General features: G+C 35.9%; 1 protein-coding gene across 2 annotated transcripts; it reads right to left on the reverse strand.

The window, feature by feature from the left end:
• Positions 1-2,130: 2,130 nt before the first annotated feature.
• LOC135774320 (uncharacterized) lies at positions 2,131-21,602 on the reverse strand. 2 transcript variants are annotated; one of them, XM_065284341.1, is made up of 18 exons: positions 21,431-21,602; positions 17,032-17,183; positions 16,281-16,434; positions 14,835-15,024; positions 14,508-14,602; positions 14,229-14,415; positions 12,278-12,375; positions 11,991-12,144; positions 11,795-11,913; positions 11,298-11,471; positions 10,986-11,099; positions 10,832-10,887; positions 9,185-9,305; positions 8,639-9,104; positions 5,885-6,045; positions 4,209-4,278; positions 3,918-4,116; positions 2,131-3,793 (listed from the first exon to the last, which is right to left on the reverse strand). In XM_065284341.1, the coding sequence occupies exons 1-18, from the start codon at positions 21,543-21,545 to the stop codon at positions 3,368-3,370; spliced, it is 3,051 nt and encodes a 1,016-aa protein (XP_065140413.1). In that variant the 5' UTR covers positions 21,546-21,602; the 3' UTR covers positions 2,131-3,367. The 2 variants fall into 2 exon arrangements, with proteins under 2 accessions (XP_065140413.1, XP_065140414.1); XM_065284342.1 differs by lacking the exons at positions 17,032-17,183; positions 21,431-21,602 and having other exon boundaries at positions 16,288-16,411.
• Positions 21,603-22,343: the final 741 nt, after the last annotated feature.

A 22,343-nucleotide genomic window follows, 5' to 3' on the forward strand; every position in this document is an offset into this window, starting at 1 on the left:
CAAAAAAATAAATAAAAATAACCATAATTTTTATATTTTTCCCATTTAAAACTTCTGTAGTAACATCGTGTACCAAGACCGACAGAAAATTAAAAGTTGTGATTTTCTATGCAGAAATGGTTAGGAACTATACTCTCAAACTGGCGTAAAAATCAAGGACTTTGCTGCTGTAACATGGCTGCAGCAGGCGTAGTGATATTACGCACTGCCCGAAAATAGTACCCTGCCATTGAAAGTAACCAAGTGGACTATTTTCGTGTAGTGTGTAATATCACTACGCCTGCTGCAGACATGTTACATCAGCAAAGTCCTTGATTATTACGCCAGTTTGAGAGTATAGTTCCTAACCATTTCTGCCTAAAAAATCGCAACTTTTACATTTCTGTCGGTCTTAGTATACGATGTAACTACAGAAGAGTCAAGTTTTAAATAGGAAAAATATCAAAACTCTTTTTTTTATTTTTTAGCACGATGCTAATGGTCTAATCAGATTCAATGGATTATGCTAAGCTATGCTAAAAGTGTTAGCGCCAGACCAGGAGATCAGCTGAATGGATTCCAAAACTGTAAGAATCAAATGTTTAACTCTAGGAGAGCTGGAAAATGAGCCTTTTTTTTTTTTAAAAGTGCAATGTCCCTTTAACTGAGTGAAACGAATCATCTGAAGAATGAGGAATGTTAGTAATGTTAGAATATTTCAACTATAAATATTAAAGCATTGTCAATGTCATGTGTTACTGTATGTATACATTTCATTATACAATCTTAAAAAATAAAGGTGCAACCTGATGCCAAATAACAACCATTTTTGTTTATACAGTATACAGAACTTTTCTTTTCCACAAAAGATGGTTAATAGAAAAATTTAATTAAAGAACCTGTTTTGAAAAATAAAGCTTTATCATGTTAAAGGTCCATTTAGGCAAATATTTCACTTTTATGGCATTGTAAAACACCTTTATTTTTAAGAGTGTATTTAATTTTTTTTTTTTACTTCCATGCCACAATAACACAGAGGCTTCACATGAAGTGGTCTGCTTTTAGAATATTCAGATTAATGTTGAATGTCACAGAGATAATCTTGAAATATCACTTTAGTAATCACTGTGAATATAAATGGTTGCATTTGTGACTGTGCTTACAAGCAAATGTTCATAGAAATTAAAAGATCTGATCATTTTTACAGGTGGGTTAAATATAAATCATTATCCAATGTTTGAAGTGTTTAAATCATACAGTTGAAGATTCCTTAAAGTGAAATGTTTAATTTGAATAAAATAAAAACTTTTGTAAGGATCAGTATGCTATGTGTTTTCTGCTAATTGTAATTTTTAAAAGCTCCTGTTTTTCTTTTTGTGATTTTACATTTATTTGCAAAAGTTAATATGATCTGTAAAGTTACAAAACCTAAAGTCTATGATAAAACAAGTATCATCCCCAACAAAAATTTTACAAATTGGCTAATTCGTATGACTTCGTACCAAGTTACTCGTGCAAAAGCATACAATCATTATTAAAAAAAACCTACGAAAACCCCATCCCTAACCCCAAGGTCACAGGTGTCAAGGCAAATTGCACAAAAATGTACGAAGGTGTTTGAGAAATAAGTTAAGCCTTTAAAGCAACACCAAAGAGTTTTTTTTACCTTAAAATAATGTTTCCAAAAAGGTTTCAGTCGTTCATCCACTCGAAACAGGGTGAACGGCACTTTCACATTCGCTTTGCATCCCTCTATCGGCCTAAACCGCACTAAAGAAATTTCCAACCGCCGGGTCGCGGTCCTGTAGTTCGAGTGAAAACTACAAAAACTTGCTTTACGGCAGACCTACAATCCAATCAGAGCCAGCTTTGCTGCAGTAGGCTAAATTATTTACGACAGTGGTAATGGACAATTCCGCTTCCAACCTGTAGGGGGAGCAAAGAGCAAAAACTCTTAAGTGTTGCTTTAAAAGGCTTACTGACTGTTCAAACTCACGTTTTGAGCAATGTAGAGTAGCGCTTGTTGTTTGCTGTTTCTGGATCAAATTTGTAGATATAATAGCGTAAGTGAGAGGGGAAAAGCCAACAAGTTTCAAAGCATTTATTGTCATATGCACAAGACATGTTCCTTGCACAATAAAATTCTCTCTTTGCTGTCCACACTAGTATGCTATATGTAGTAGAATTATATAAAGAATAGTAATAAATATAAAAATAAACAAGTGATAAAGTATAAGATAAGCAAGGAATAATTGACAACTAGCCGTTGAATTATTCGAAGAAAAAAAATGCACACCCAAAGTGATAATGCGGCACAAATCGAAGTATCAACACCTGTGAAACATTTATCAACCAATCAGAATAAAGCATTCAACAATAAACAAGTAATAAATTATAAAATATTAATGTTAGGGTTATGTTTTATGTACACAGTTGGTTACTTCTACAATATATAACAGATAGTAAACGGTTGAAGTGGACTACTTCCAGAATATTCAGATACATCTTTAACATTAGTACATCACTAAATGCAAGTTACTACAGATAATTGTAACCTTTGGCACGTGTAGAAATAACAGTCGAGTTGTGCACAGTAGAACCATCTGTCAGAACCAATACCACACAGCCATCTGGGATATTTTACATTATATCGTGGCTAGTTTTGTAGCAAAATCAGTCCTTACTATAATAGCCTTTGTTTAGAAAAATAACAGAAACTACAGGGTTCCCACGGGTCATGGAATTACTGGAATATCATGGAAGGTCTATTTCAGACAATGAAATAAGGGAATTCTTTTTGTCCAAGTCATGAAAAATCATGGATTTTTTGTTTCTTTAAATTGTAGTATATCGTAATGTAATCTGCTTGTTAAGTTGTGACATAAGGAATGCCATTTTGAGTCCAGGGCTCCTCTGATTTCAATTCTAAACAGCCATTCATTGGCACATTTACTCATTTCGGGCATTTAATCCCCTTATGTTTTCTGCCCTTCAAAGGCTAAGTGCAGTGACTACGCAAACACTGAAAAATGCCCTTAAAGTTTTTACACCAGCCAGCCAATTTTGGCACACATGTTTCTCTGAAATGGGACAAAATTGAACCAGGAGACTTTGTCATAAGGCCCATCAGATCTCACAAAGCCAATTTCAACCCTTAACTCAATTTTGACCAAATGCGTAGTTACTGCGCTTTGTGTTTGTAAGGCAGTATTGTTGGGGGGGTTCATCTTGGGCTCATCGTTTTTTGTCTTTATATGTACGTTTTGGAATGACTAAAAGGTCAACAAATAAAGATGCCTCTGAATATTATTAAAAAAATTATTAAACATGAATGAGCACCATCTTTAAACTAACGACTTATGACTTATTTCTCATGGCTTTGCTGGGCCTATTTATTGTGACCGGTAGATGGTGCGTTTAATTCGTGCTCCAGTCTGGTGTTAACCTGCTGACCTGTGGGTCCGAAAGCAGGGCACTGAGGATGCTCGGCCGCTGGCGGGGCTGGTGGGTAAAAGCGAACGTCCACTGCCACAGACGTTGTGCCCAGTGACACACAGTGAGACAGCAGGAGAGGAGACATACCGTGGGAGATGCTAATGCTGTGACGTACAGGAGTCGAGCAGGGCTCGCTGGTCTGAAGGGTCAGGGAGGAACGCAGACCCTCCTCCTGGGCGGGTGGTGGAATGGGTGGAGGAGGCGATGGGGCGTCCTGATCTGCTTCAAACTCTCTGCTCCTCCAGTCATCCATGCACTGAAGCTGAATGTCAGAATGTGGTGAGGGAGTCGCCTTCCCCTCTTCAAATATAGTTTCCAACTAATTAAGGAAAGTTATTAAAAAAGAAATTGTTGCTTCTACATTTATAGCCTTTAAAGATGTGACTTTACACATTTTTCTTTATTAGAGTTCTACATTAGATAGTCAGAATGATATAACTTGCCTGGTCCTCTTCTCTAGGTTCTGGATGCGTCTCCACAATAACTGCCATATCTTGGGTAGGCTGGACACCATCTTGATCATCACCAGAAGGCGGATCGATCACCACGGTGGACGGGTTAGCTTCTGGTGGATGCGCTCTGGTCTCTGACGTGTTGGGGCTTTGCTCAATAACAGCCACCAAATTATCATCCTCAAATGCCCTTATAAATGCAAAAAAATATACAAATGTCCTCTGTTTAGAAATAATGACATGTTTAGAAATAATAACACTTATGATGTCAATTACACTAACTTGTTATCATACGTCCTTTCCATGGCAAGACGTTCCCCGTGTCTGCATGGCCCACCAAGACCCCTCAAAGCTATGAGGACGAAACAGTTAGTATTAACTTTTAAAGGATTACTCTACGTTCTTAAAAGAATCTAATAATTTACTCTACTTTGATTAAAGGAATATTCCATTTTCTTAAAAGAAAAATCCAGATAATTTACTCACCACCATGTCATCCAAAATGTTGATGTCTTTCTTTGTTCAGTCGAGAAGAAATTATGTTTTTTGAGAAAAACATTGCAGGATTTTTCTCATTTTAATGGACTTTAATAGAGCCCAACATTTAATACTTAACTCAACACTTAACAGTTTTTTTCAACGGAGTTTCAAAGGACTCTAAACGATCCCAAACGAGGCATAAGGGTCTTATCTAGCAAAACGATTGTCATTTTTGACAATAAAAATAACAAATATACACTTTTAAAGCACAACTTCTCGTTTAAATCCGGTCGTGATGCGCCAACGTGACCCCACGCAATACGTCATGACGTCAAGAGGTCACAGAGGACGAACGCGAAACTCCGCCCCAGTGTTTACAAGTGTTGAGAAAAAGGACCGTTCCTACGTTGTTGTATGTCAACTGATACTAATTAATGTCTTTGTGTCAGTTTATTGTTTACAATGGTCCGCAAATGTGCGTTTTATATATGTAACACGTGACCTCCCTACGTCACTACGCATTTACGTTAAGTCGCGCTGGACTGGATTTAGACGAGAAGTTGTGCTTTAAAAGTGTATGTTTGTTATTTTTATTGTTAAAAATGACAATCGTTTTGCTAGATAAGACCCTTATGCCTCGTTTGGGATCATTTAGAGTCCTTTGAAACTCCGTTGAAAAAAACTGTTAAGTGTGGAGTTAAGTATTAAATGTTGGGCTCTATTAAAGTCCATTAAAATGAGAAAAATCCTGCAATGTTTTCCTCAAAAAACATAATTTCTTCTCGACTGAACAAAAAAAGACATCAACATTTTGGATGACATGGTGGTGAGTAAATTATCTGGATTTTTCTTTTAAGAAAATGGAATATTCCTTTAAGTTTGATTAAGAAAAACATTTCAGGATTTTTCTCAGTTTAATAGATTTTATTGGACCTAAACAGTTTCAATGCAGTTTAAAAAAATGCAGTTTCAAAGGGCTCTAAATGATCCCAAACAAGGCATAGGCGAATGGTCTTATCTAGCAAAACGATTGTCTTTTTCGGCAAGAATAACAAAAAATAAAACTTCTCGTCTTGCACTAGATGTGTGATGCGCCAGAGCGACCTCATGTAATGCGTCATGACGTCGAAAGTTGAGGTTTAAAAGTACTTTTTTCTTGCAAAAAATGACAATTGTTTGGCTAGATAAGACTCCTATGCATCGTTTGGGATCATTTAGAAGCTGTGTTGAAACTGCAATCATTTTAAACTGCATTGAAACTGTAAACTGTTGGGGTCCAATAAAGTCTATTAAATTGAGAAAAATCCTGGAATGTTTTCCTCAAAAACTTAATTTCTTTTTGACTGAACAAAGAAAGACATCAACACTTTGGATGACATGGGGGTGAGTAAATTATCTGGATTTTTTAAGAAAGTGGAGTAATCCTTTAAGTATAGTTAGAGAATCATTGATGTTCATTGATATTTTTAAAGTCTCACCTGCTCTACATGTTGGAACGCCTGCCGGGTCATTTTTCTGAACCAAAGAGTAAAAGGCCATAGCGATGAAAATAAAAGCCAAGGAAACGCCAACTCCAACCACGATTGGAATGTCATGTTTTTCAATCACAGGAAACCATGGCTGTGGCTTCACCTTATGCCTGAAGACAAAAGATCATTTGATTTTATAACCATTACCGAATGCTCAACAAGCCATTGTAGATTACAAACAGGACATTGTAGCGATTATTGAAAAAAGATGCTAAAAAGCATTTTTTACAGCAATGTCATGTTGTTTCAGTCAAAGTTTCCTAAAAGTACAATTTCTTAACTTTTTTTTCGTCTGTAGATGCACTACACAGAAAGGTTCTGTGAATGTTAAAGATTTTTATGGAACCATACACTGCAAAAGTTTTTTCATAATTTTAACAAAAAACAAGTAAAAATGCTACAGTAAAAACCTGTTAATTGGTTGACTATAAAAAACCTTCACTGAAAAAAATGATTCATTCAATTTACAAATTTTTTTTAAGGTAAGTGGTTGCAATCAATTTATTTAAGCTACATTTAAACAAAAGTTTTTTATTTTATTTTACTTCAGTAATCTTTTTTGTTTAAATGAAGCTTAAATAAATTGATTGCAACCACTTACCTAACAAAAATTTTGTAAATTGAATGAATCATGTTTTTCAGTGTTGACATATACATTTAAAAACCGTAATAGACTAAGCAAAATATAAACATTTTATTTACGGTAAAATAAAGTAAAATGCACGATTTTTTGAAAGTAAAAGGTGAGAATTACCCTTCTACACTGTAAAAAATGTGCTGTAATTATGCAGCTGGTTGCCAGTAACTTACTGTAGAAGATAAAGACTGAAAATGTTTCATGTTCATTTAACTTTGAACAAACTGTTGCCAGTAAATAACATAAATGTAAAATCTACAGTAAGTTACTGGCAGCAAGTTGCCAGTAATACCCAATAATACTGTAATTTCTACAGAATTTTTTTACAGTGTAGAATGAAAATCTTTACTTTTACGGTAAAATACTGTTAAGATAATGGTTTCTGTAAGCTAAAAATACAAGTCTCCGTAAAAATGACTGTGAAAAACAGTAAAAGGACGTTAACACAATTCCCTGTGTGACTCTTCACATTTAATGATATTTTATTTGAATATTTATGTTACGCACATTACAGTGTTTTATTTTACACTTGGTGTGGTTTAAAGGGATAGTTCGGCCAAAAATGATATTAAACCCATTATTTACTCACCCCCAAGCTGTCCGAGTTGCATATGTCCATCGTTTTTCAGACAAACACATTTTCGGATATTTTAGAAAATGTTTTAGATCTTTCAGTTGATTAAATGTATTGTTACGGGGTCCACGACCTTCAAGTCCAAAAAAAGTGCGCCCATCCTTCACAAATTAAATCCAAACGGCTCCAGGATGATAAACTAAGGTCTTCTGAGGGTAATCCGCGCTGTGTTGTTGTAGAAATATCCATATATAAAACTTTATTAACGTAAATAAATACCTAGATGGCGGCGCTACCGGAAGGTATTTATTTAATATTTACGTTAATAAAGTTTTAAATATGGATATTTCTACAACAACACCGCGTGGATTTCCCTCAGAAGACCTTTGTTTATCATCCCGGAGCCGTTTGGATTTAATTTGTGAAGGATGGACGCACTTTTTTTGGACTTGAAGGTCGTGGACCCCGTAACATTACATTTAATCAACTGAAAGATCTAAAACATTTTCTAAAATATCCGAAAATGTGTTTGTCTGAAAAACGATGGACATATGCGACTCGGACAGCTTGGGGGTGAGTAAATCATGGGTTTAATATCATTTTTGGCCGAACTATCCCTTTAATGAAGGTTTATAGCATTATTTTTATGTCATTATGGTGTTTTGTATTTGTGTGAATGAAATTGTGCACCATCTCTACGAGGCAGTTTCCCGGACAGGGCTTATCCTAGTGTTATGGTGGTAAGCTGTATGTCTATTAGGCAAAATCCACTATTGAAAGGGGTGTTTGGACATAAACATGTGTCGTCACACAAAAACCCTTTACGAAAGAAATCCACACACGGCTTCTGTTTTACTCCCCATTAAACCAAAGCAGTCTCATTAGAAATGCCGTTTTGATTCTCTTGTTAATGTTACGCCACATTGATAAAGCCCCGCCCACAGCCACTAACTGACAGTCATGTATTACCGTAGTTTCCGCCCACAACGAGTTGTCCACCATATCTCAATAGTGAAATACTATTGTCTCATCGTGTATTCACAAGAATCAGATTTATTATTGAAAGCGCTCGCAGTCTCTTTTGGTATGGGAGTGAAGAGCATTAACTCATTTGCATTTAAAGGTACAGACACGAAAAACCAATTAGGGGGATTTTGGATATGCTATAAAAATGATCTGTGAGGTATGTTGAGCTGAAACTTTCCAGCCATTCTGGTCACACTGGAGACTTAAATTACATCTTGTAAATGTGTAAAAATCAAGTAAAGACTTACACGATCAGCCACAACATTATGACCACATGCCTATTATTGTGTATGTCCCCCTTTTGCCACCAAAACAGCCCTGACTCATGGAGGTATGGACTCCACTAGACCTTTCTATCAGAACCAGCATTCACTTTTTCAGTATTTTCAGATACCTTAGCTCGTCTGTTGGATCGGACCACACCTTTTATTTTGATGTTTTATGTAATAACATCATAAATCCTTACCTAGCATTATTGTCTGTGGTTCTCATAGGGGCTTGAGAAGTGTTTTTCTTTACTGACTCAATGAGGTCCGTATTATTCGTCACAGATGACTTGGTTCCTCTGGATTGTTTGATTGTTTGGCTTTGATTGTGTTGATTTTCCACTGACGTTGAAACGGTGATGTTGTCCACATCCAGGAATGTCTCAGTTTGGCCTTTGATGTTTTTAAGCTGGACTTCAGAAGAATATGAGTCTGATTGGTCACTTGCGTTTAATTTAATACCTAGACGTTTGGTCACCGGTTGTGTTGGTTGGATGTGTTGTCGTGTCTCTTTTAGTTGGAGAAATAATGTAGGGTCGGTGGGCGGTGATGTTGGTTTTCTTACTTTGTTTATGCCAGCTGGCTTAAGAGAAGCAAACTGTGTCGTGTCTTGAGGAGAATCAGTAAAGTGGTATGTTGGCAAGTCTTCAACAAAAGCCTTTAAAGCTGAATCAAAGACAAAACAACAATGACCATATTTTGATATTGCAAGAAAAGAGAATGAAATGTGTTAACTCTGAACTTACATGATATCTTTACGTCCTCTTCAGTTGCTTGTCGAATGGGTTCATTTATTTTTGTATAACTTGGAATCTTTGAATCATGTCGATTGACGTCTGTAAATAGCTCTTGCTTACTCCCTGGAACCTGCAAGAATGGAGTTATGCAAACAAACCCAAATCCATAACTGTTCTCAGATCTACGTTTGGCATTGTGTTATTAAATCAAAGATAGCAGGCTATTGAAAACGGTTGGTGCTCACAAATACTCATAAAATCACAGAATAAACTAATTAATCACCCAAAATAAAAAAAAATGGTCAAAATTTACTCATCCTCATGTCAAATCTACTTTTTTTCTTATGTAGAACAGAAGGAAACATTCAAGAACAACACTGCATTTTTTTTTTTTTTTGCATGTTTTTTTTGCATGTTTTCCATGTCTGTGTAAAGTCTGATATTAAATGTGTTCTCCACTTTTTTTAAAAAATATGCTCATTTTCCAGCTCTCGTAGAGTTAAACATTTGGTTTTTATCGTTTTGGAATCCATTCAGCTGATCTCCGGGTCTGGCGCTAGCACTTTTAGCATAGCTTAGCATAATCTATTGAATCTGATTAGACCATTAGCATTGCGCAAAAAATAACCAAAGCGTTTTGATTTTTTTCTTATTTAAAACGTGACTCTTCTGTAGTTACATTGAAGAACGACAGAAAATTAAAAATTGCTATTTTTTAGGCAGATATTGCTAGGAACTATACTCTCATTCTGGCGTAATAATCAAGGGCTTTGCTGCTGTACCATGGCAGCAGCAGGCGCAATGATATTACGCAGCGCCCGAAAATAAACCCCTTGGTTACGTTTCATAGCAAGGCACTATTTTTGGGCACTGAATAATATTATTGCGTCTAATCAAATTCAATGGATCGTGCTAAGCTATGCTAATAGTGGTACCGCCAAAGAACGGCTGAATTAATTCAGAAAAATGTTTAACCCTAGGGGAGCCGGAAAATGAGCCTATTTTCAAAAAAAGTGGAGTGTCCCTTTAAGACACCACCAAAAAATGTGTCATTAACCACCCAGCCCAACGATAAAAAAAGTTATCAAAATCTTGAAAAACAGACAGAATTCTCGGCTCTCAAACGCACGTCCACTTGCGGGAAAGCCGCGGTTGTGAAAAATCTCGCCGGATGAGCGTTGCTTTTATCCTAATCTTACCCAAAAACTTAACTATAAACCGAACTTCTTGCGAAATTTGGCCGTAACTGTATCCCCTTTAACCAGAATCAAAAGCCACCATCTCTCTCAAGATAAATGCTTGCGATTCTGTTAGGGATGGGGCCATGCTTCTTGGCTTCAGTGTGTCATCGAGCGATCGTTTTAGCCCTGCTCAATAATCCTGAACATGAAAATGTGGAAAAAAACATTTACATTTATGTTTTACATAAGAATGTAAGTTATACAGGAATGACATGAGGATAAGTATAATTTTTAAATTACACTAGTCAACATTCGAAGTGGATCAAAACCTTTAATAAATGTTTACATAAAACCAATCCCTTATACCCATTCTTGTCATAGGACAACTTTGATAAACTTTTTTGATCCACTTCAAATGTTGACTAGTATATTATGTCACAAATGTAACTTAATCTTAACACGTGGCATTACTCACAGTGGGCATAATGATTTTACTCAGTGCATCCTTTTGGGGCAAGACATCCGGTTCAGCTTTAAGTCAGAGGATTTGGCTGATTAGATAAATCCAAGATAAACAAACATGCAACAGAATGATATAAATATGCATGAGACATGCGAAAGCCTCTAACCATTCACAGTTATGATGGTGCTTCGCACATCCTGACCGACTCCATTCTCAGCAGTGCAGTGATATTCTCCTGCATCGGCTCGATGGACGCTGGAGATAACCAATGTCCCATTATCTGTGATGATAAAGTTACTCTTATATGTAAAATTTACAAAATATCATGATCTGCAGTGATTTTTGGCATGAAAAATATAATTTTGACACATACATGTATTGTTGGCTATTGCAACAAATATACCCAGGATACCTATGACTGGTTTTGTGGTCCAGGGTCAAAAATGTAGTGATAGCAGTGTATGCAATATCCACAAACCATCAACGTGTACGTGTTGTGGGAGTGACACAAGTTCAGGTGTTTTTTGGATCATGGCCATTCGGATCCAAGTATATTTGATGGGAAAATCTCCAACAGCTCGACAAGGGAGGCTAACCGGAGATCCCTCTGAAACAGTGACTGATGCGATGAACGAAACGATAACAGGTTTCACTGAAACCAATAAAAGAAGATTTTTTAATTAAAAGTTTAAACTGCTTAAAGGCGGTGTCCATGATGTTTGAAAGCCAATGTTGATATTTGAAATCACCTAAACAAACACGCCCCTACCCTAATAGAATCTGGACCTTCTGTTGATAGACGCACCCCACACATACGCAACCCGGCATTTGATTTGATTGGCTATAAGTGTGCTTTGGTAGTCGGCCCGTCTGCTTTTCCAAAGCGTTTTTCAAACATCGTGGACTCCGCCTTTAAAATGCCATTGTACCACATGTCCAAAATATATATTAGTTTGGCACCAAATGTAGTTTTACCAGCAACATGAAGAGTCATGGTTTTCTCGTCATGACCCGCTGTGTTGGAGGCCGAACACGTGTAAAGACCATCATCATAATCTCTCGCCGAAGAAATATAGAGAGTACTGTTTCTTACCCTGGGAACAAAGTGAACTTATCAAGCAAAATAAACATTAACCATAAGTGTCCATTATTATCTTCACGCACAGCTTACCCCATCATGACTTTGCCTCCGGTCTGCACTGACCGGCCCTGTTTTGACCACTTTATTAATGGAGCAGGGTGTCCTGACACTTTGCAATGAACTTTCACTTCGGCTCCCACAGGAGACGTCAGCACCTTTGGCCAGATGGTCACGGATGGAGGTTCTGAAATGAATGTAATAATGGTAGCTGGTAAAACTAGTGTGTCACATGACCGGTTTTAGTATATTATATATCATCAATGCATATAAATGATTGATAGATTGATAAAGTACATATGTGTGTAACACTTCCTTACCAAGAACATCCAGAAAGATTTTTTTGGAGTTGAGAGCCCTTTTGACATGGGAATTAGATGTTCTGCAGAAATACAATCCTGTGTCTGTCTCCTGTACACTGAAACACAAGTCGCACAGTTTAAGGATCATATACACTTGTAGCTACAATATATTTGCAGGGCGAAATGTCTTTATATTTGTCAAGGTTAAATCAAACTATATCTGGGGCAAAGTCAAAATTTTGACATTTTATTGGTTAAAGGTGCATTGTGTAACTTTTAGGAGGATCTCTTGAAATAAATATATAATATAATATAATATAATATAATATAATATAATATAATAAACATAACTACAGTGGCAAGAAAAAGTATGTGAACCCCTAGGAATGAACTGGTTTTCTACAGTGATTTGCCATAAAATGTTATCTGATCCTCATCTAGGTCACAACAATAAACAAACACGATGTGCATAAGCTCACAAGACATAAATAATTCCAGTTTCTTGTGTCTTCTTTGGAAACACCCATTAAACATTCACTGTGCTGGAGGAAAATGTAAGTGAGCCCATGGACTAATTACTTTATTGAAAGTTATTTTTTGTCAGAAGCTGGCAAACTGGAGTCCAATTAATAAAATGAGTTTAAATGTGTGGTTTAGTGCAACTTTGATTGATATTATGACAGTCACACATTTTAAGATTGCTGTCCTTAAGAAGCATCAGCTCTTCTGAACCATGCTCTTATAAAGATATCTGATCAAGAGATGTTGCACTCCATAAGGCTGAAAAGGGATACAAAACAATCTCAAAATGTTTAGACCTCCATCAGTCTACACTTAGACAAATTGTCTATAAATGGAGACAGTTAAATACTGTAGCTACCCTTCCTAGAAGTGGGCGCACAGTCAAGATGACTCCTAAGACACCATGCAGAATACTCAATGAAGTAAAAAAGAACCCACGAGTAACAGCTAAAGGCTTGAAGACATCATTGGAACGGGCACACAGCTCTGTTCCTGAGTCTACCATTCGCAAGTCTTTGGACAGGCACGGTGTCTATAACAGTACACCACGGAGGAAGCCACTGCTCTCCCGAAAAACATTGCTGTGAGCCTGAAGTTTGCAAAAGAGCACCTTGGCAAACCCCAGTGCTACTGGGAAATATTTTATGGATTGATGAAACAAAAGTTGAATTTTTTGGGAAAAATGTTATGGCACAGCTTACCAACATCAAAACATCATCCCAACAGTGAAGTATGGTGGAGGGAACATCATGATTTGGGCTTGCTTTGCTGCCTCATGGCCTGGACCACTTGCCATCATCGAGGGTAAAATGAATTATTAAGTAAAAAAAAAATCCTACAGGATAATGTCAAGGTGGCTGTCCACCAGTTGAAGCTCAGTAGAAGTTAGTTGATGCAACAGGACAATGACCTTAAGCATTGTAGTAAATCCACTACAGACTGGCTTAAGAAAAACAAAATGCGCCAATTGGAGCGGCCTAGTCAAAGCCCAGACCTTAACCTGTGGAATGACCTCAAGAGAGCGGTTCACACCAGACATCCTACAAATGTGTTTGAGTTAAAGCAGTTTTGTAGAGGGGAATGGGCAAAAATTGCTTCTGAATGATGCGCAGGTCTGATTCAGAACTACTGAAAGCGCTTGCTTTAAGTATTTGCTGCCAAATGAAGCTCAACAAGCTGTTAAATCCAAGGGTTCACTTACATTTTCCTCCAGCAATATGAATGTTTAATGGGGGTTCTCAAAAAAGTAGAATTCTAGAAACTAGAATTATTTGTGTGTTGTCACCTTATACGCATTGTGTTTGTCTATTGTTGTGACCTAGAGGAGGATCAGATCACATTTTATGGCAAATCACAGTAGAAAACCAGTTTATTCCTAGGGGTTCACATACTTTTTCTTGCCACTGTATATTATCAGAGGTCTAAATGCAGTAAACACACAATGCACCTGTGGAAGAGCAGGTCTCCATTAGGATCAGTTGTATAGTGGGGTCCTGGATGTAGCAGCTGGTTGTTTTTAAACCAGGACACTTGTGTTTGGGGTCTGCTGTGTGAAGGTCTACAGGGAAGAGTGGCAGAATCTCCCTTCCTTACTGATAGTTCAGCTGGTTCCTGAGTAAAGGTCCAATCCGTAACTGTGTGACGAGGAGAAATGCAAAATGAAATACAGGTGCATAATGACCGGTGTGCTTTGAAAGTAAATCAGACTCATGCAAAATAAAGGTACCTGAAGGAAGGAGATAAGCAGGTTGTGACGTAACTCTCTCCTTATCATTGCTCGCTTCACAGAAATAAAACCCCTCGTCCTTTGACGAAACTCTCCTATAAGGAGAAAAAAAACGTTTCATGTCATCAAGTCTGGGAATGGACAGAATAAGTCTATATATTTGATAGGACTGAACTTGTTTATTATTGAAAATCACAATTAAAATGTGTAACATATCTTTTTACTGTTGCCATCTGATAAAGTTGGATACATTTGTTAAGGAATATAAAACAGTACAGAGACTTGGACCTCCAAAATCCAACCATAAATCCACCATAAAAATCTCACTGAAAAACCAGAAGCTGTCCATTCTTCTGTAGACTCCGTCTGGAGGTATTGAGTAATGGATGTCCATCTTTAATCCACTGTACTGTGGGAATGGGAAATCCTTCAACAATACAATGCAGAGCAGCCTCCATTTCACCAGCTACTGTGACATTTTGCGGGCCTTCAATGATCCTTATGTTCATACTGGAACCTGTGCAGGTACAGATAAAGATACAATTCATTTCATTGTATCTAGAGGATGAGATAGATTAGAAGCAAGACATATTGTATGGATATGTATGTACTGTATGTCTAATGCCAAATGTGACCCTAGACCACAAAACCAGTCATAAGGGGGAATTTTTAGAAACTTAGATGTACACTCACCTAAAGGATTATTAGGAACACCATACTAATACTGTGTTTGATCCCCTTTCGCCTTCAGAACTTCCTTAATTCTACGTGGCATTGATACAACAAGGTGCTGAAAGCATTCTTTAGAAATGTTGGCCCACATTGATAGGAAAGCATCTTGCAGTTGATGGAGATTTGTGGGATGCACATCCAGGGCACGAAGCTCCCGTTCCACCACACCCCAAAGATGCTTTATTGGTTTGACATCTGGTGACTGTGGGGGCCATTTTAGTACAGTTAACTCATTGTCATGTTCAAGAAAGCAATTTGAAATGATTCGAGTTTTGTGACATTATGTGGCTTTATCCTACTGGAAGTAGCGATCAGAGGACATGGTCAGAAACAATGCTCAGGTAGGCCGTGGCATTTAAACGATGCTCAATTGGCACTAAGGGGCCTAAAGTGTGCCAAGTAAAAATCCCAGTAACTGAGCAGATTGTGAAATACTCAGACTGGCCCGTCCGGCATCAACAACCATGCCACGCTCAAAATAGCTTAAATCACCTTTCTTTCCCATTCTGACATTCAGTTTGGAGTTCACGAGATTGTCTTGACCAGGACCACACCCCTAAATGCATTGAAGCAACTGCCATGTGATTGGTTGATTAGATCATTGCATTAATGAGAAATTGAACAGGTGTTCCTAATAATCCTTTAGGTGAGTGTATATATCATCTAAAAGTTGAATAAATAAATAATCTTCCCACTGTTTATGGTTCATTACGATAAAACAATATTTTGCTGAGATACAATTGTTTGAAAATGTGATATCTGAGGGTGCAAAAAAATCCAAATATTGAGAAAATCGCCTTTAAAGTTGTACAAATGAAGTCCTTAGCAACACATATTACTAATACATAATTTACAAAATATCTTCATGGAACATGATCATTACTTGATATCCTAATGATTAAAAAAACAATAATTTTTGACCCATACAATGTATTTTTGGCTATTGCTATAAATATACCCTTGCGACTTATAACTGGTTTTGTGGTCCAAGGTCACAAGTAATAAACTAGGTTATATATTTATTTTCTATCTATATCGTACCATATACCATCAGAGTTGCCTCATGACTTTCTTTGCTTATGTTCAGCAGGGGATTGTGGGTGACACAGACATAATGTCCTTGGTCTGCTTTGGTGATGTTAGCAATGTGCAAAGTGCCTGAAGTCTTCCTTTGGCTTCCTCCTCCATACTGCCCCTAGTGGTAATTTTAGTGTATCAGGGTATATTAGGATGTATTAGAACATTAGAAAAGATTTTAGAGACAAAATGATAATTACAGACACCTTTTGAAACTAACACAGAAATTCTAATTGAAATACCATTAGGAACCATTATCTTTTACTATTATAACCACCACCAAGTCCCTTTGTATAGTGTGTTTTGAGCATTGTTCCAATAGGGCTAATGGTCCCAACGCATATCAGTAGAGAGACACAGAGACCATTATAGTTTGTATTACAACCAATAAAATTCCAATTAAGACCATTGAATATAATTTCTGTAATGGTTTCTATTGTTTTTAGCTGGGATGGAAAATCCCAAGCTGTCACTGGGACAGTAATACCCATACCATTAAGGTAAAATTATGTATACATTTTGTGTATGTATTGAGATAATGAAGGGGAGATTATATGCAGTGGTATTGGTTTGGTACCAATATATATCTCTGATGCACTTAAATGAACTCTTTACATCCAATGCTGTACTTTTGGAAAGGGTACTGCCCCATTGACAGCAAGGGACTAACTGTAACGTTTTACTTTCTAACATTTTACCTTCAACTTTACCATACCTGAATCTGGTTTCCTGTGTTAAGCACTCTGCCATTTTTTGTCCATGAAATTTGTGCAGGAGGAGAACTGTCACCAGAAACACACTGAAAGAAAACATCCTGACCCTCTTCAGTTCTTAGAGACTGGGGATGAAAGAAAACATCCTCCAAACCTACAAAAAAAAAAACATAATCACAGTCACAAAGTCGACTCCTGACAGACATTGATCTGTGCATATTGCTTAAATAATAAATACTAAATGCATCATATTAAAGCAATGGATACCATACATACATGCTTTGCTGTACGTATCAGTGATTTGAATGTTTGTTGCTTTCTTATTGCTGTATAGTGTTTTCCACTTGTAAATTAAGAATTAAGCGAGCAATTGGCCATTTGATGCAATAAAATAAAATAAAATATACAATATTATTTGCTTTTTAAATTAATTGCATAAATGAAAAATATTTTTCTATGGCTCTTTTTATAATAATAATAATAATAATAATAATAATAATAATGTGCATTATTGTAAAAAAAATTTACAATGCAAAAATGTTAAATAAATATAGAAAAAAAAATGATACATTATTATGCAAAATTTTTGCATTAGCATTTGCTTTATAAATAAGTAGCATGAATTAATGGGGACATTTTTTTAAAACCTTTTTAAGATGTAAAATAAGTCTTCAGTGTGCCCAGAGTGTGAAGTTTTAGCTCAAAATACCCAATAGATAATTTATTATATCATGTTAAAATTGCCACTTTTTGTGTTTCCCTTTAATTATGTTCCGGGTCAATTTGACCCGTTTTGATTTTTCAGCTGTCGGAAAAACCAGTTAACCTGTGATTTTATTCTTGAAATTTTCTGACTTTTTCTCATTTATGGCCATGAACATGCATGCAAAGTTTAGACACTGATATTTTTTGAAGTGTACCAAAATCATTTTGTAACGATTTTGAGGTTCGCGGGTCAATTTGACCCGCATTTTGTTTTGCTCCAAAGCAACTGCATAGACCTAAATTAAATATATATTTTTAGTGTTTGTTGTTATATTGGTGTTTTACTATCCTGAAATGGGGGTAAAAATGCTTCTCCTCACTATTTTGAGTACTGAAAAAGACTTTTACAGACACAGATGGTAAAAGTGAGCTATAATTTCTATTTACAATGTATATGAAATACTACTTAAGTTTCAGTTTTCTTCCAGAAATTGTGTCACTTTTTCTCATTTAGGGCCATGAACATGCATGCAAAGTTAGGATACACTATGGTGTTTTGAAGTGGTTTTTTTAGCACAAATAATGATTTTTGGTACGATTTTGATGTTCGCGGGTCAATTTGACCCATATTTGTTTGTTCCAAGGCAACTGTATAAACACAAATTAAATACATTTATTGCGTATATTTTGGTGTTTTACTACCCTGGAAAGGGAAAAGTTAGCTTTTCCTCACTATTTTAAGTACTGATAAAGACTTCCTCAGACACAGAAAAGTAAATGTGAACTATCATTTCTATTTTCAATGTATATGAAATACTATGTAAAGCAGATGAATTCAGACCCACAGTAAATCCAGATGTGAATACAAGTGATGCCAGCTGTGCCCCACAAAACATGACACCAAAATAAGCATCATTTGTGTAAAATGCAAGAGGTCAGAAAGCACATGCTTGATGTGTGCACATCATGTAAACAGTGATTTCTTGAATTTGTACTATGAGCCTCAAGAACAAAAGATGAGCCTGTTTAGAAAAAGAAAAGCTTAATTTCATTTCACAGCAATATCAAATTGTTAATTTAGGATGTCTTAAACACAGGTATGTTAAAAAAAAAATTTGAATAAAAATTTAAAATGTTAAATGTTGCAACAGTTTTTGTGCAACATTTGTTAAAACAAACATGTTAAAAATTGTGGTTAAATGCATTTTTTTAAATCTTACTTTTTTATTTAAAGTGTTTATAATGTGTGACAAAGACTGATACTAAATTGGTTCTGTTCATACCTAATCCCTTCTTGTTTTTCATAATGTGATATTTACTGAATTGCATTGAATCCAATGCGGGTCAATTTGACCCGCTCCATCAAAATCGTCACAAAAATCGAACACAATACAAGGGTTAAATACAAATGAGCTGATGAAATCAAACACTGATCGCCAACATGCAGGGCTCAAAATTGTGACCATTTTGGTCACATATGCCCCTGAAATTTAATTGGCGCAACCTCAAAATATATTTGGGAGCGTTTGCATGAGATTCTTGTGGTGGGACCTGTTTTAATTTCTTTATGAAATGTTTGCATATACCATGGATGTAATGTCAATTGTCAATTATTCAGGGTTCCCACACCGTAGTTAACTTCAAATTCAATAACCCTTCAAGGACTTTCCAGGTCCAACATTCTCAAATTCAAGGACTAAATGTGGGGACACATTTCAAATGAGAGCAAGGTTACATCGTGTTACTACGGTGGCCCTGAAGTGCAAACCACAACAACAAATTACTAAACAACAACAACAAATTAAAAAACACCACAACAAATTAAAAAACACTGCAACAAATTAAAAAAACAACAAAAAATTTAAAAAAACACTACAGGAAATTAAAAACCACTACAGCAAATAAAAAAACACTACAACAGAATAAAAACAAATACAAAATAAAAAACACAACAGCAAGTTACAAAAACACTATACAGCAAATTAAAAAAACACAATTACAAATTAAAAAACACTACAACAAAATAAAAACACAACTACAAATTAAAAAACACTACAACAAAATAAAAAAACATAAAATAAAAAACACAACAGCAAGTTAAAAAAACACTACAACAAATTTAAAAACACTACAACAAAATAAAAAACCATAACAAAATTAAAAACACAACAGCAAGTTAACAAAACACTACAAACAAATAAAAAAACACTACAACAAAATAAAAAACAACTACAAAATACAAAACACTACAACAAATAAAAAACACAACTACAAATTAAAAAACACAACAATAAATTAAAAACACAACTACAAATAAAAACACAACTACATTAACCTACCGGAAGAGGTAGGTACCAGTGGGCAACATGATTTATTTTGTTGTAGTGTTTTTTCAACTTGCTGTTGTGTTTTTTATTTTGTTGTAATGTTTTTTTATTTGTAGTTGTGTTTTTAATTTGTTGTATTTGTTTTTTATTTTGTTGTAGTGTTTTTTAATTTGCTGTAGTGTTTTTTAATTTGCTGTAGTGTTTTTTGTATTTGTTTTTGTTTTTTGAATTGTTGCAGTGTTTTTTTAATTTGTTGCAGTGTTTTTTTTATTTGTTGTAGTGTTTTTGAATTTGCTGTAGAGTTTTTTAATTTGTTGTAGTGTTTTTTTATTTTGTTGTTGTTTTTTAATTTGTTGTTGTGGTTTGCACTTCAGGTCCACCGTATGTTACCCTTAAAGATACATGGTTACAGTTCCCTTTCGAGGGAACTTGCGCTGCGTCACTGCGATGACACTTTGGGAACGCCTCCAAGGGTAAGTGTGTCTTATTGTGTATATTAAATTCAACCAATGGTGAGGCTTAACGACAAAGACAGGGTGATGTGGGAGCCAGGATATCGCTATCTGAAATATTGCCAAAGACGGCGTTACAGGAACGCAGAAAGTATGGCGAGGGAAATGCAGCGCCTCGTTCCCTTCTCAGGGAACAAGTGTTACATACGTAACCCGGGACGTTTTCATTTGTCAAACCCAACTATGCAAAAAAACATTTTGGTATGAATCAACATTCGCATACAAAAGATACAAGCATTTAAAGAGAACAGTTTAGCACGTGTGCTTAAAAAGTCTAGAATTTTTATGATATTATCCTACACTACACAGGGAATAATATAGATTTTTTTCCAGAAAACTTCTTGCATAAAATAGATTCAAGCACTTTCAATTGACCTGTATCTATGTATGTATATTTTCAAAAACTTCCCAGGGCCTTGAATTTTTTCCCCCAGATTCACAAACTTTCAAGCATTTCAAGGACCCGTGGGAACCCTGATTATTTTCTCTGACACAAATTTAGCTAAATATTATGAATAAATAAAATAATATATAATAAACATGTGCAAACATATTTTGCAAAAATCTATCAATTACTCAATTAATTGACCTACTGTTATATCCAGCATTTCCAGACTCCTCACCATACTAAATCTCATTTCATATGGACATCCCACTTTGAGGAAGCAGGGCTAGTTTGAAGTCTGTCGTTGCTAGGTTACACATAGAGCAGCACAACGTTTAGACGAGCCTTTTGTCAAATTATGCAAGTGTATGAAACATTTGCATGGCACACGTGCGTCTCTCCGGAAAGCCAGTATAATATCTAATAATATCACAATAACATGCTTGCAAAATGCTGCGCTCTTTCAACTCACCTAACTCAGATGCAGTGGAACCGATTCTGATAGAACAAGACAGAAGAAAATGCCAGAGGTAACAGAGCGTCTCCAATGAGCTCCATACAGGACGAGACATGCTAACCTTCTTCATCTCTGCCGTTCATGTGATGATAATGGTCCATAACATCATTCCTCATCTGACCAAATGCAGCACTGTAAAATAAATACATTAAACGTCTCATAGTCATGAAATGTTTGGACATACATCAAATAGGGGAGGGTTTGTATAATAAAGTTGTGTGCCTATACAAAGTTCACTCAAACATTTAAAAACAACCTCCTATAACACACAATATATATGATCCTGTCTGTGAAATCCAGGCTGGATTTTTTCACAGACTGTGTCACATGTATGGCTGCTATATATGTGTAAGATAAGTCAAATCACAAAGTCTTACAGAGTAAAGCACCCTTCATGCATATTCCTATCTTGGTTGTGTTTCATTATCATCACAGGCTCGCTTTGTACACTACAGACCTCTTTACTCTCTTCAATGGATCGGCCACTTTACAACACGCAGCGGCAAACCCTCCATTTACTGATGGTGACATGAAAAGAGCAGGGATGCTTTGTACTTAGAGGATCAGTTAGGCTTGTAAGGTAAGGTTTGTACCTGATCACATCAGCTTTTATGCATGGGCACTGTGTACTTATACGGTGGTGTCAGTGTAATGCTTTCCTAATATGACCACTGCGGTATCAGTTATGATATGATGCTTTAAATAGGCTTATATTTGTTAACAGGCAGTAGGGTAAGTATGACCCTGGACCACAAAACCTACATTGTATGGGTAAAAAAAAATTAATTCCAAAAATCATTAGGATATTAAATAAGATCATGTTCGATAAAGATATTTAGTAAATTTCCTACTGTAAATATATATAAAA

Source organism: Paramisgurnus dabryanus, chromosome 5 (assembly GCF_030506205.2).
Source record: "Paramisgurnus dabryanus chromosome 5, PD_genome_1.1, whole genome shotgun sequence".
NCBI lineage: Eukaryota > Metazoa > Chordata > Actinopteri > Cypriniformes > Cobitidae > Paramisgurnus > Paramisgurnus dabryanus.

What these genes read in the sequence shown, in the direction of transcription:
- LOC135774320 (XM_065284341.1), bottom strand. Translation starts at nt 21,545, where the DNA reads ATGAAGAAGGTTAGCATGTCTCGTCCTGTATGGAGCTCATTGGAGACG. An exon ending in ACACAGGAAACCAGATTCAG is followed by an intron (nt 16,435 to 17,031) that starts GTATGGTAAAGT and finishes AATTACCACTAG; the next exon opens with GGGCAGTATGGAGGAGGAAG. An exon ending in CATGACTCTTCATGTTGCTG is followed by an intron (nt 11,472 to 11,794) that starts GTAAAACTACAT and finishes TATTGGTTTCAG; the next exon opens with TGAAACCTGTTATCGTTTCG.